The 14,113-nt window shown below is 43.0% G+C and overlaps 1 protein-coding gene across 2 annotated transcripts; it reads right to left on the bottom strand.

The window, feature by feature from the left end:
• Nucleotides 1-154: 154 nt before the first annotated feature.
• POGLUT1 (protein O-glucosyltransferase 1) lies at nt 155-12,410 on the bottom strand. Of its 2 annotated transcripts, none has more exons than XM_065741867.1 (11): nt 12,292-12,410; nt 11,819-11,909; nt 9,860-10,003; nt 9,276-9,411; nt 7,702-7,823; nt 6,122-6,181; nt 4,978-5,077; nt 4,169-4,227; nt 1,561-1,728; nt 998-1,054; nt 155-356 (listed from the first exon to the last, which is right to left on the bottom strand). In XM_065741867.1, exons 1-11 carry the CDS (start codon nt 12,374-12,376, stop codon nt 200-202), a joined length of 1,179 nt encoding a protein of 392 aa, XP_065597939.1. In that variant the 5' UTR covers nt 12,377-12,410; the 3' UTR covers nt 155-199. The 2 variants fall into 2 exon arrangements, with proteins under 2 accessions (XP_065597939.1, XP_065597940.1); XM_065741868.1 differs by lacking the exon at nt 155-356 and adding an exon at nt 464-592.
• Nucleotides 12,411-14,113: the final 1,703 nt, after the last annotated feature.

Raw genomic sequence — 14,113 nt, 5'->3', positions numbered from 1 at the left:
ATACTCCGACCTTCAACTTAATGTTCTTGTGGCAACAGCAGAACCAGGTCCCGCTGCATGGCAATAATTTCCAAGTTACCCTGTTGGCATTCTCTGCAGTTCTAGTGTAAAGAATAATAAATCTGAGAGAACAAGAAGATACACCGAGCTTCAGATTTCCACAGGGATCGGTTTGAGCTGAAAAGAAAAGCAGAGGTGTCTACAGTTCCGTTTTCAACCGTTCAGAAGTGATCTCACTGTAGTTCTTCCTCCTTTTCACTTTGTAAGTCAAGGTTTGGGAATATTCTGACAACAGATGCTCCCAGTAGCAAGAGACGTCCTCCATCTGCAAATGTTCAGTGATGAATTGGCGTCCCCTAGAGACACACAAGGCACAGTCAGAACCCATTTCCAGTTCCTACAAGTCTTTGCTTTTGTTTTATATGCATATCAGCTTTCACTCTTCTGTTTTTTGGTTGGTTGGTTTGTTTTTTTCAAATGAGAAACAACATGCATTGCTCCGTACCGTCTATTTCCATTTCACAATCTGCATTCACTCTTACAGCTCTGACACTTGCAGTGCTTTTGTTATCCTCAAGATGGTATTTGTTATCTGGGATATCAAATATCAGATTATACATATCAGATGCAGCCTGAGCAACAGTGCTACATGCTGCTTCAGAAGGCAGCCACTGCCAGCCTGGGTACAGAATGGTTTTAATGCAGACGCAGCTCCCAGGGGCCAACTCGCTTCGTACTGAGACGAAAGCTTCTCACATCTGATAGCTTTCAGTGGGGTTCCTGACACAGGTCACATCTGAACCAAAGACCTAAACACATAATCTCCAGGTCCCCCTGCTTGTTATGAGGTCTCTGAAACTCCTGCTGTTATTGCAGAAGGAAAATATGCTTCACTCTACTAATAGTAAGCTGGCTTTGATAGGTAACCCCTCCAAAAGCTGTGTAAGAAAATGTTTTGGAAGAAGGGCATCTGACAGACAAAGAACACACAACTTACCTTTCTGCAATTTCTTGTGCTATGTTGTCATTTTCCTTTGCAAACTGCAACAGCTCCCTAAAATGCAGACAAAAAAACGCTGTGAAACAACAGCAGTAGTTCTCAGTGGAGAACTACAATTCAGCTAAAATACTGCAGGATGAGACTGAAGATTTAGAACTGAGCAAGGATTTCAGAGCACAGAGGAATCCTGCCATTCATATTTGTTCTCATCAGTCCTGGACAGCATGCTGAAACTCAGGAGCTAACACGTCTTCAGCCCAGTAATATATTCCTCTTATCTGTGTTTCTGTGCTCACTTGCAAAAGATATTTAAGTACCTAATTGCTGCTGATTTCAGTGAGGGTGAGAGATCTATATACCCCAGTGAAAGCACATTCTTTAAGAAATAACAGCAAACTGCTCGCTGGAAATGATAATAAAGAAAAAAGAATGTGACCTCCAAGAGCCTTTGTCTGATGCACTGGAGCAGAGGCTCTTCTTAGTGTAAGCCACCTTCCCAAACAGAGCAGTGTTTCCTTGCGCCATGCAGCATCCCACTGAACATAGCTAGGGTCACACACCTGACATCAGAGAGGTCTGATTTGACTGGGATGTAGTGGACCCAGGGCTTCAGCTGCTGATAGAAGAACTCCAACCACTCTTCTCCAACATGAAAGACAAGTGAACCACACAGAAAGAGGTGTTTCAACCGGAAACTGGCAGCCACTCCCCGGAAATTAAACAGATACCTTTGAAGGGAGAAGGAAAAAGGTTACAACTGGCATTTCATGAGGAAATATCCAAAGAATCTGAGTACTGATAATGAACTTGAGTCTATCTGTTCACTGTTCTGCTTTTCCATACCTAGTCAGCCTTTTTTTTTTTCAGTCTTCTGAGATCCTGCTTTAATCTGAAGCTAATTGTTTCACATTAAGTTGGGAAAGCAACCCTAGGAGGTTAAACAGACTAGAGCAAAACAGATGGACTTTGCAGATAACAAAGAATCAACCATCTTGTTTTCAATATTTTCTGCCAAGTTAGTAAAACGGGCTTGACTGGGAGTGAGTTCTTAGTAAAATGCACCTCAGAGGCATGTTTGTTTGCTTGCTTCCTTGCTTTATCAGACCCGCATTTCTCCAACTATATGGGAAGCTGTTTTCCACGTGGGTAATACCCCTCCGTACATGGAACTGATCTTTGAAGTCAAACACTTTGGGCTGGGGAAACGAGTTTTTCCTTTAATGTAGCTGTTTTGGGTGAGATGGGGATATATCTAAACTTGGTTCAGCAATAAGTGAAAAGAAGTAAACCTAAAATTAATGTGCATTCTTCGTATTATCTAGGAGCTCAAGGTAGGGAGAGGAACATACTTTACTAGGAACTGAACAACTGTTCAAGAAGCGTTTAGATGAGGTGCTAAGGGATTTGATTTAGTAGTTGGGTAGGGATAGTGATAGGAGGATGGTTGGACTAGATGATCTTGTAGGTCCTTTCCAACCTTATGAACCTATGAACCTATAAGAACAGTGTTCCAGAGGTAAGAAAATAACTCCATCCAGTTTCAGCCATAGCTCCCACCATCTGTGACTGTAGTAGAAATGCTAAGTTATGGCTTGAAGCAGTGATAGAGCACCTGGTGCAAAGGCAGGGCTAACCCATGGGAGCTCAGGTGCATGCAGTGTACCTGAGTGACTGGAAGGGGAGGAGCGAGGACCCATCCCTTCCCAGACATCATTTAAAGGTTGGCAGTGGAGGTAAGGATGCTTTGGTGGGGAGTCTTGCCTGCTGGGGGTCTTCCAAAGGTAAGTGGTTTTTCTCTCCTTTGTTTCTGCTTCTACGGAGCTGTTGTGTTTGGGCTTGTTTGCGTTTGCTGCAGCCTAGGATTGTGCCACCCTGCTGTTAATGCTGTACTTTCCATCACAGCAAGCTCAGCTAACTCACTGAGGACTGCTCTATATCTCACCTGCTTCCTTCCACATAGGTGCAAGTTCACCTACTAGTGTCAGCTGTTGCTGACAATGACTATTGAGGATTATTCCCATATGGAATATTGAGGATTATTCCCTATTGAGGATTATTCCCATATGGAATATTGAGGATTATTCCCTATTGAGGATTATTCCCATATGGAATATTCATAAGACTGAGAGAGTGTTGTAGCCCATACTGAATGAAGGACTTAAAAGGCATTGGAGCTTGAGGAAGCCTATGTGTAACAGAAAGGAGAAATCTGGGCAACAGTTTAGTGAAATATCAAGTGAGGCAGGTCAGTCACATTTGCACAAAAACACACATTCAGCCAAATGAATTAGTTCTTAAGAGAGCAGATTTTAACTGGTGGAGCTGCAACTAAATCTTTTTTTTTAAACCAGAACAGACATCAAAACATCAGGCATATGAGTTCATGCAAACTTAGTCTGTATCTTTACACAGCAAGCCATGTAAATACTGCACCAAAAACCCCCTCTCTAAAGTAGTTAAAACTTAATATGGTTTTGATTTACAATGAATTTTCTCCCAGACAACATAAGAAGTCTGAATCAATGCTATATCTGCTCAATCACATTTCAGGTTCTCCCTTTTACTGCATACGTTCAATGGCAACGTTTGCCCTGATATGCATTCAAAGATATAAAGACAAATTCCTTAGTTCCTTGTCTTTGAAGATAGTAATGCTGTTACTGTAAGGCAACTGCAAAATAATGAAATGTACAGGCTGGTAAAGAAATATAAAGCATACAGTAAACCCTTCTGACAAAAAAAAAGCCCTAAAAATAATACCCCCATGCCCCCATTTAGTAGTTGGGTAGGGATAGTGATAGGAGGATGGTTGGACTAAATGATCTTGTAGGTCCTTTCCAACCTTATGAACCTATGCCCCTCCCTCACTAGAAAAAACACTCCCCAAAACATAGTTAGAAAATGCATTTATTTCTATGTGCTTATTAACAGTCTAAGATCTTTCCAAAAACCACTTTATTTCTCCTGCTGTGACAGGAGAGCTGACACTGACAAAGGCCGTGCTATGCTCCCTAGTTTTCAGCTGTTAAATGTCTGTTCACAAGCTTCCTTACCTGCATGGGGTTGGCTGCTGGAATTAGGACTTAAAATAAAGAGATGATACACCATCCAAATGAGGAAACAAATAACCCATAGCCATTGAACAGCTTTACTCTTCAAAACTCTTACTTGTATTTGCAGTGATCAACCAGTGGAATTTCCTTTGCAGGAGGCTTCCCCAAGGTGTCCTTAAAGAGAATGTAAAATCTGTAAGCTTTTAATGGCAATTTCAAGTTCATTTTCCTTCTCAGTTATAAATAAAGCTGAAGTCACAAAACCCTCCATCCCCACTTCTGAGCAAACTTTCCCTGTGGGGCTTCTGGAAGCATTACAAAGAACTGAGACCTTTTTAAATGAGGAAAAAAAATACAGTAAATTGCCTATAAACAAATGCCAACATGAGCATGTTAGATGATAAATGTTTAGTTGGCAGCTACAGAGTGGAAAACAGCTTGCGACAATAGGCTATGTGAAGCCAAGTGTAACTGGATTAGCCAAGGCAGTCTGAAGAGAGCTGGACCGTACATGAAGTATGGAACTAAAAAGTTACCAGCAACAGTTATCAGAATGTTATCAGCAGCAAGACAAAGAGATGGAGATGACAGTAAGACTGACAGCAATATGCAGGCAGCTTGGAGGAGAAGTTGGCTAATTTTTCAGAGATGGAAGATGAGAGGATTGGCATGGAGTCATTTTCTTATCTGTGCTAACTTTCCTGCACAGAAAGCCCAGAAGGGGGGGAATGGTTGGCCTGGTGGGATCTAGAGACTTCTTCCTTTCATCCACTAGAGAGCTGTAGCTATCAGCAGAGTTACAAGCTTCCCCCCTGCTAGAGGATCATTCAGAAATCCCCCAGCAAGATGCATCTCAATCATCAATGCCATTTTTGCCTACCCTTTTTGGTCCTCACCCACAGAAGACAGACAATACCCACGCACCTTCTCAGATTTCCAAGCCTGGTTTTTGGTGTACTCTGCATCAACAAGTTCTGGGTTTTCTCGGGACAGCAGAATGAGGGGATCTCTTTCAGAGCTTGTTCTGCACGTGAAATGCCACCAGTTATTGCCAAAACATCTCACCCAACACAGCTACCTAGCTGCAGGACTTGAGACCCAGCCTCTTTTGCAGGTTGACCTTGGTATGTCCCCAGAAAGCATCATTAAGTGCCAACCATACAGTACACATCTGTCCAAGGGTCTATTAGTAAGAGAAAAGATGATCTGAGGCCTATATTTTTTTTCCAATTATGATAAACAGTTAATATTTAGTAGTATTATTTAAGCAGTTCTCAGGACAAATCTGTAGAGATGTTGTTTCTTTTGGGCTTTATACTGTTGACTGCCAAATACTTTAACTACCTTTGAAATCAGAGAGCTAGGAGAAGCTGAATATGTTCAACCCTGCTCCCTCTTGTACTGGTTTAAAACCTTGCTGATAAACAAGGTCAAAACATCTTCGTTTCAGTTGGGATGGAATTGTTCAGAGTGTCCAGTACGATGCATGTTTTAGTTCTAGGAGAAAAATAATGCTGATAACACACTGATGTTTATAGTCATTGCTAAGCAGTGTTACATGCAGCCATGGCCATTCTGGTTTCTCACAAAGGGCTGGGGAAAGGCGAGATAGACAGGGAGCTGGGATGACAGAACAAGGACAGCTGACCTAAACTGGCCAAAACTTTCCACACCATGTGACATCATGCAGAAGGAGACTTTTGGAGGTGGGAGTTCACCTTGCTCTCTTTCACTTGCTGGGGCCTAGCTAGGCATCGGCTGGTGGGTGACGAGCAATTGCTTATGCATCACTTGTTATATACATTTATATAAATAGCTGCAACTATTATCTTTTTCCTCTTTTTGCTCGTTAAGAAAGCAGCAAAGCCATGACAACTTGAGAGCTGGCGAAGGACTTTTTATAAGGGCAGGTAGCAACAGGACAAGGGGAAATGGTTTTAAACTGGAAAAGGGTGGTTTTAGACTAGATACTTGGAAGAAATTCTTTACTGTGTGTATGGTGAGACAGTGGAACAAGTTGCCCAGTGAGGCTGTTGATGCGACCACGCTGGAGGCATGATAAGCTCACCTAGATCCTCGGAAATATCCTTTAGAGATTTTTTTCATCCATGGCCATTTTTCTGCAGATCTGAAATAATGTTTATACATGGCAATAAATGATTTGGTAAATCCACAAAACAGTGCTCTCATCAGATTTCACAGCATGATCTTATTTTATTATTCTTCAGGAAGAAGAAAAACTCTTCTTTCTTCAGAAGAAATCACTTCTTTCATTACAGCAGAAATACCTCTGCCAGGTCCAATGAAACGTTTTCCAGTGAATATGGTGGTCAAGATGACACAAGATAGGCTACCTGTCAGAGCACTTCCCAGTGAAAAAAATAAATTGCACACAAACACTCTTATCAAACCTATGCTTTTAAGGATATTAAAATTATCTTAAAAATTTAATCTGCTTTTTATATTCTTGCTTTATTTTTCTGTATTTCATTGACTACAGACAATGCAAAATGAATATTTTCTGGCTGTTGTCATTTTCCATTAAAAAAGGAAAAGGCTAATATTTTGGATTTAAAACACAGGGGCTTAGACATTTAAAATGAAACTCATTTTGGGAAATAGTGTGTTCTCTGACATAACTGTTCACATGCTTTGTTTTTGCCAATGTGATAGCTCCCCTCTCTCTAGGGAGCCCTTTAATGAATGCTTTTGTAGCACCCAGGTTGACAGGTAGGCATCTTGATCCCTGCTGTGACCTGTACGAGTCAAGCTTTGTATCTGCTTGCAATCCAGTGACGTTAGTGGGGTTCACTGAGAAAGCAAGAGTAAGTAAATACTTCATTGGATTGTATGAAATTGTATTAGGCTTCAGCTATGACTAGTCCCTTCCTCTCAAAATTTTCAGATTTTGAGGAGGGAAACATTCAGCCTCACATTCCCATGCTAACTGACTGACATTAAGTTGTGTTTTTTTTTCTAGTTATGTTTCTATGCTCATCCACTGTTACATACTTCATTTGTCACCCTCCAGAGGAAGTAGCCCCTTATTCTGCTAATAGTCAAAGATCTTGCCAGAAAAAAAAGACTCCCAGTCAGAAATATCTTCTGTCCTACTGTCTTACTCTTGTCCAAATAGTTACTCTTGTTTTTTGGGAATGATTCCAGGTTTCTCTACTGCATAAAGCTACGTGAAAGCAGACCTAAAGAAGACTTTACCCTCCCAGGAGTTTATACAATCTAGATCATCCCTGCAGTAAAAAAAACAAACAAAAAACAGTAGGTGGAAAAAAATAAAATTTCCATGTGTCAGGTAAGATTTCTGCAGGCAAGGTAACTCCTGCTTTGACAAACTTTGATCCACTGGAAATGATAGCAAACAGGCCTCGATAGCATGAAGAGAAAGTGCTGGAAACAGAAGTTATAATTAACTTCTAGTAATTTCATCCAGGGTTTCCGTGGAGAATTCTTATACAGCAGTTAGGCTGTATGCATCCAGTTCACGACAAGCAGTGGGCCAGATCATGAGCCAACACACCTTTGGTTCTAGACATCGGTGTAGCCCTAATCCTGCTCAGAGCCACGTGGCTTTTACTGTGTTTTTTGTTTTCCATTAAGCCTCTCCCCAGTACACTCATTTCCAAAACGTACCTTCTGAGGTCCTCTCTCATGAGGTCCCAGCGCCCTAAGCCAGTTGGGTAAATTGGCCAAACAGCTGGTCCTCCTTCCCAGAATGTCCAGGCAGGATACATTATATCATTGTATTCAGCTGTCTGAAGAAAAAGAAAGGCAAGGTAAGAGTAAGAATAATATTTACTTCACTTTATTGACTGAGCACACCAGTAATAATGTCCCTTCTGGGAATTCTGTATGCTTTTCGTGTTCTATAAGCACCTATGAGAACTTCATGGTCACCATAGCATAGCTAGGGTTCATATGAACACAGCTCAACAGAAAATAGCCACTGTATTTCAACATGAGTACTTGCTCTGAGTGGGCCACTGGACAAGCCGAAGACTGTCTCCAACAAAATTCCTTTGAAAAGGTTATGTTTTTCTGCATGCCAACATGGAACTTTCACGTTAGAGAACAGTAAGGATCCACAATATAGCCAATTAGTAAATAACATAAGACCTGAGCTCTGTTCATCTTTCTGAAGTCTTCTGCCTATGCATGGCTACAGGTAAGTTCTACTGATCATAACCTAAAAGGTATTATCTCCCCGGTGATGTGAGGTCACTAGAGAAAGTGCCCAGAGGGACCGCTGACGTCTTCCTCTTGAAAATGCTCAGAACTGGACACAACAAACCAAGTTCTTGAGTGTTGGTGCTTGCAATGCTGCACTGAACTTCTAGAGAGAGTTTTAGGATGCCTGGGGCTTAGGTGAAAGCTGTGGATCATATCAGAGATCAGACTGTGTAAACTGAAGACCTGGGTTTAGGGTAATTTAGCAGGAACAGAACAAGGCCTGAGGAAGCAAGAACAAATGATTTATTGCTTCTTTTTGCATCTTATGGTCTGCTGGGTTTCAGCCAAGTACAGCATCATTATCTGGACTGTAGAATTTGGGCACACTGGGCATACACTAAAGCACAGCAAGATTTCTTGAAGCTAGAGGTATAAGGATATTTTGTTAGCAATGATGACACACTATCCTACAATCAGATTTAACAATGGAAAAGCAAGAAAATGTACAGGAGGGCTTTCCAGTATAAGAACAGGGAACCATAAAGCAAATGTCTGTGTGTGTGTGCATGTCTGGAAATGGAAGGAGGAATCCACAGGAAAACTGTTCACAGGAGACAGCGTTAATTCAGGAAAAAAAAAAAAACTTATCTGTGGTACTAAAAAGAGCACTGAAATATTCAAATTGAGTGAGCTGGCTGCTGATGAAAAATCCTTAACAATGCTGACAAGCTATGGCTACAATTGTATGGCATTGTAGCAAATCACAGAGATGCTGGCACATATCCCATCCAGCTGTGCATCATTCCACTGTGGTAGAGGTACTTTTTTTGACCTGGAAGAGGAGCTAATGAGGGGAAAAGCTGTTCTATTAAATAAATCTGCAAGTCTGTCTGCTAGAAAACTAGAAGCACAAAGAGCAAAAAAGAACAATTCTGACATGTAGGAAATCTGTGGGGAACCATCCTCAAAAATATGTTACCAAAAGAAAGAAGGACACGCATGTTTCAGAAATGCTCAGCTTGTAAAGGTGTGCACACCTTACTGAAGGAGAAGACTGGGATAATGGGTTTCATCCACTTGGGGACCTGGGGGTAGTCTCTCACGTTAATCACCATTTCCATGTCAGGGAGGCGGTTGATGATCCCATGAATGAAATGCTCAACTCCACTGCATCTGTGGAGAAATGACACATCTCACAAAGAGCCATAAGGAGAAGGAAGAATCCTAGAGTGTCTTGCAGATCTCTCTATGCACAGGAGCAGAAGAGCGTCTGAGCCATACCACAGTGCAGGCTGCAACTGCCTATAGCAGCCTATAAGCCCTAGTGCAGTACAGACACCAGTGAATCAACACATCTCATTAAACCTGACTTGATGTGCACCTTTCTCTGGGATCCCACAGTCAACTAACCCTTTTATACAGAAGTGCAACAGTGACGCTTACTCCTTGCCTACATTTAATCCTCATGTATAATTTTCTAGGCTCCTGTCCTGATAAGGAATCCGGGCCTTGAAATGGCATACTGTTGTGCTCAGTGACCTCCCGCATTGGCAGGGCTGGAAGAGCTGGAAGTATTCCCAAGTCCCAGGTATGGAGACAGGATCTTCTGTGTGGCTCTTACCTTGCAGGGAACATGCAATCATGTTCACGGTACAACTTGTTGTTAATGATTTGGTAATGTGTCCCGAGCTTCCGGCTCACCACATCTGCTATTGTCTCCTTAGAAATGCCACCTCGAAAAGGAGCCAGGTCCTGCTTCCAGACACTGAAACAAAACAGTCATCATTACGTACACAGGGGGGATGCTGCACATTAAACTACTGCAGCATATAGGAGAGGTTTCTAGCTACAACACGCTTTATGTGGCTTCCAGCTCTGCTACATGTGGCGTAACAGAGGATTCAACTTAAGTCACTTGAAACAGCCACTACTCTGAGACTCCAAGATCCCAGCTTTGTTCTGTGATGATCTATGCACTGTTTGCCTGAACAGAAACCCCAGCACCAGACTCTCAAGATAAATCAGCCTGGTTCACTGTAGTCATTCTTCTGAAAAACAAACAGGCCTTATACACCCTGGCAGATTATGGATAAAGGCTTTTAGATCTCTTAAAATTTGGAGTTCTGTAACTTGTGTTCTGGATTTCCAACAGAGATGGGCCACACCAAGATGAAATTCCTCACTGAATGTCATGCTATTTTAACATTAAAAAAAAAGAAAGTAACAGTCTAGTCACAAGGATTACCAGGTAATGCTGCATACAGTGAAAGCTAGTCCAGGAGGACAAGCCTATGTAGAGCATATTCTGTGATATCTGCATGTGAGCTCCAAGAATGCACTATGAAAACATAAACCTAACCCACGTGTCAAAATATGGACAGAGAATGCAGTTTATATAAATACAGTCTGAAGGCCCCTAGATCCAACTGCTTGGAGCAGTTAACAATTGCTCTCAGACTGTAACAGCCAAGGAATGTTCCCCTCTACTTTTTAGTAGACACTGCATCAATGGCTTGGTTCAATACAACACTGCACAGATCCATCTGAAGGGGTTGAAACAAATGTTAAGAGTGATCAAACACCAGCAAAAGCTGTGCAGAGAGGCTTGTGTTGTCTGTTTGCTCTAGATGGCCCTGCTTAAACAGGGAGGTTGGACTTCCTGATCTCAAAAGGTCCCCTCCTACCTCAACGACTCTGTTACTCTGTGTGAGACAGAAAAATGTAAACTACATAAAGAACTGTTACATTACATAAAGGCTGACAAAGTATATAAGCAGGGATGCAAATACAACAAACTGGAGAACAGGAAGAAAGTGGAAGAGTTTTATAGCACATCCACATTGTTGTTCGCTACCATTCTATTGTCACTAACAAGCTAGACTTCTAGAACATGGCCACCCAAACAGAAAATCTGACACAAGTAGAATCAGTTATCTAAGGAAAAGGATTAGCTTTCACTGTTCTGCTCCACATTTGCATATCTCCAGATCAGCTGCCAAAATGAACTGAGTTTCTTAGTGTCATACAGTGTAGGTACTGTAGTATCTTTCCAGATTCTTTAGTAATGCCTGTCACTGTAGAATACAAGCGTTCCCTAGCAAGTACTGCACAGCATCATGTCAAATGAATACGTGTTCTGGAATGATCCTTCTTAATCTACTTTAAAATATTTCGCATGTACTTATTCCCTCCAATTTTAAAAGTCCATCAGAAAAACTTGTCGTCAACAAACACTGTACAGAAAGAGAATGGAGAAGTGGATTCGTAACACAGAAATATCACTAGCTGCGTATGGGATTATTGTGTGATCGTGTGTGAGACGCTGACTCAGTTTATGTGGTTCAGTCATAGAGGACAAGGACGGTGGTCAATCTACAGGTGGATGCAACTAGTATCAGAACTGTGGAAGGCAATCTGTTTCACATGATGCCATTAATAAATTCCTTCTTGCAAGCTCTGTGACCTGTGATGGCTGCAGATGTTCTGTTTTAGGGTCTGAATATTCTACAGCTAACTCCTATCCGTCAGTGCTGCAATAAGGCCACAGTCCTGCCCAGTAAAAAGGAAACCAATCTCCTACCTTTGATGGCAGCTGCAATTCTCCTTTACGCATGGCTTATAGACCTCTAGAGCTCTGTTAATGTGATCAGTTATTGCTTTCCATTTGGCATCTACAACACACAGAAAGGAAAAGTCAAAGGAATTAATTCATTAAACAACCAGAGTAACCAGCAGAAGCTGAACAGCACTTGTGCTTCAACTGCTGCCCCGGACAAGTGTGCGTCCCGGGGCACACTTCAGCCCACGCAGCTGAACCAGTGCCTGACAGGGTCCGTGCACCTGCAGACGGGAATCCTGACCCTTCAGCCTGCTCCACCGACACAGCGTGCCGAGCGGTGACAGTGCTTCCTTTAGCACGCCCGCCAGCTGCGCCCTATAAAAATCAAGCAGGGAGCAGCGGCCCCTTCCCCGCCCTCAGGGCGCATGGCGCTTCCCGCAGTGTCTCTCGCTGAGCTGGGCACGCGCAGACGGCAACCCGTTTTCCCCGCTCACCTGCCGGCCCGCCCGCCGCCGCTCCCGGAGCACACACGGCGGCGGCGGCCGCCAGCACCCACAGCGCCAGCACCGCCTGCCCCATGCCGCCGCCCGCGCGCCCCGCCGCCGGGGGGCGGTGAGTCGGGAGGCAAAGATGGCGGCGGCCCCGCAAACATGGCCGCGGGAGCTGAGGGCGCCGTGCCGCGCCGCGGCTTGATGGGAGATGTAGTTCCCGCCGCCTCGCCTCTCGGGGCTGGGTGTAAGCAGACGCCGTCCTGCTGCTTCTCAAGGTAGAGAGTGGAAAAAAGCCTGACTGCTCTGATCTCCTGACGGAGATCAGGTGTCCCTGGTCATTGTTGGACTGGACGGCCTTTAAGGTCCGTTCCAACTCAAACAATTCTGTCGCTGCATTTAAATTAAATGGGTGATTAGCTACACAAGCTGACACCTAAACTTATTATAAAGGCCTCATCTGCATCACACTAAAATGGTTATATGATCTGTAGGTGAGACTGAAGAAATACCAGACAGCTGGCAAATGATGAAAAGCATATGCTGAGGGGGAATGTCAAGGTTTCCTAAGGACTGATAAATTCTGGAGACTAGCAATTCTTCTGAATCTTAAAGCGCTGATAAACTTGAGCACTATGTGTAGGCTGAATCTGCAAGGCCAGAATTAAATGCTAGTATCAACAGTGGGCTTGGTGACTGGAGGGCAGGGGTTCCTATGTGCAGGCAAAGACTAGATGTTTGTATGTGCGTCCTGTGAAGTAAGTGACTTTGAGGGACTTTCTGAACGCCTACTGAAGCTGCTAGTGTCTGCATAACCTTCTGAATACATAGCTGGAGTTGTCCTCCAACTGAACTGCAAGAGATTAAGTGAACGATGTATTATCTGCTACTGGTAGTAGCAGCTTCCTAGTATGAAAAGCCACTCTACCTCATCCCAAGCTCATGTTGCACAGCTAAAGAGTTTTTGAGTGAATTAGGGAAGTAATTGCTTCTTTCCAGCTTCCGCTAGAGTCCCTTTATTTTCCTTTTTGTGTAGGATCTGTTTTCTTTTTCTTCCAGTGACCCTTCTACAGCTGTGGTTGTCATACATCCATGTTGGAGGCTAGCCTGAAGATTCCTTACAAAGTGTGAACAAAGGTAGCTTAAAGAAAAACTGCTTATGCTTACACATATACCTCCAGTGGTCTCATTCAGTTTTAGTCATTTCCATAAAAGCTAACTTGCCTTTTTTTTTTTCTTTTTTAGCATTGCTTTCTATCTCCCTCATGTTCCAGACCAGATTTTCTTCCTTCTTCCCCAGCTTGCTGAATAGAGTCATTAGCGTGTTGTTCCAACACTGTTTCTGGCTGTTTCTCACAGCTCCCTGCTAGTGTGTTACACAGCTGGTAGAACTGTTGTAGTTTGCTCTGTAGCAAAGGTTATTTCGGGTGCTTTCTCTGAGGCAAAGAGTAGGAGTGGTAGTCAACATAAATGTTTAATAGGCCCTGAGAGCTAAGACTTCAAGATGAAGCTCCTTTTGAAGCTACATTTACAGTCTCTGCTCTCCCAGGCTTTGTGTAATGAAAGCACCTCAGGCCAGTGTGGTGTGGTTTTGGCAAGTGCTGTAGTTTTCCCTGAGCACCTTGGATGGTTGTAGGCTTTAGAGCCCCTTGACTCTCACTTCAAACACACCCTTTGCCTCACCTTCTCTACCTTCTTAATTTCCTACAAGTCCAGAGCTCTGTGAAGGAGCATCTGGCTCTGATCTTTGATACCTTCCATCAATCATATTCCCTCCCTCAGTTTTTCTCTGCCAAATCAAGTGCAAACACCCACAGATTTACTTTAA

This window comes from Cyrtonyx montezumae, unplaced genomic scaffold, assembly GCF_038088225.1.
Source record: "Cyrtonyx montezumae isolate F1298 unplaced genomic scaffold, pur_monq_1.0 scaffold_3, whole genome shotgun sequence".
In the NCBI taxonomy this organism is placed as follows: Eukaryota; Metazoa; Chordata; class Aves; order Galliformes; family Odontophoridae; genus Cyrtonyx; species Cyrtonyx montezumae.
The sequence above is the reverse complement of the archived record's forward strand: the minus strand, read 5'-3'. Positions and strand labels throughout refer to the sequence as shown.

What these genes read in the sequence shown, in the direction of transcription:
- POGLUT1 (XM_065741867.1), bottom strand. Translation starts at nt 12,376, where the DNA reads ATGGGGCAGGCGGTGCTGGCGCTGTGGGTGCTGGCGGCCGCCGCCGCC. An exon ending in GGCGGCGGGCGGGCCGGCAG is followed by an intron (nt 11,910 to 12,291) that starts GTGAGCGGGGAA and finishes TGTGTGTTGTAG; the next exon opens with ATGCCAAATGGAAAGCAATA. An exon ending in CAGTCTTCTCCTTCAGTAAG is followed by an intron (nt 7,824 to 9,275) that starts GTGTGCACACCT and finishes CTTTTTCTTCAG; the next exon opens with ACAGCTGAATACAATGATAT.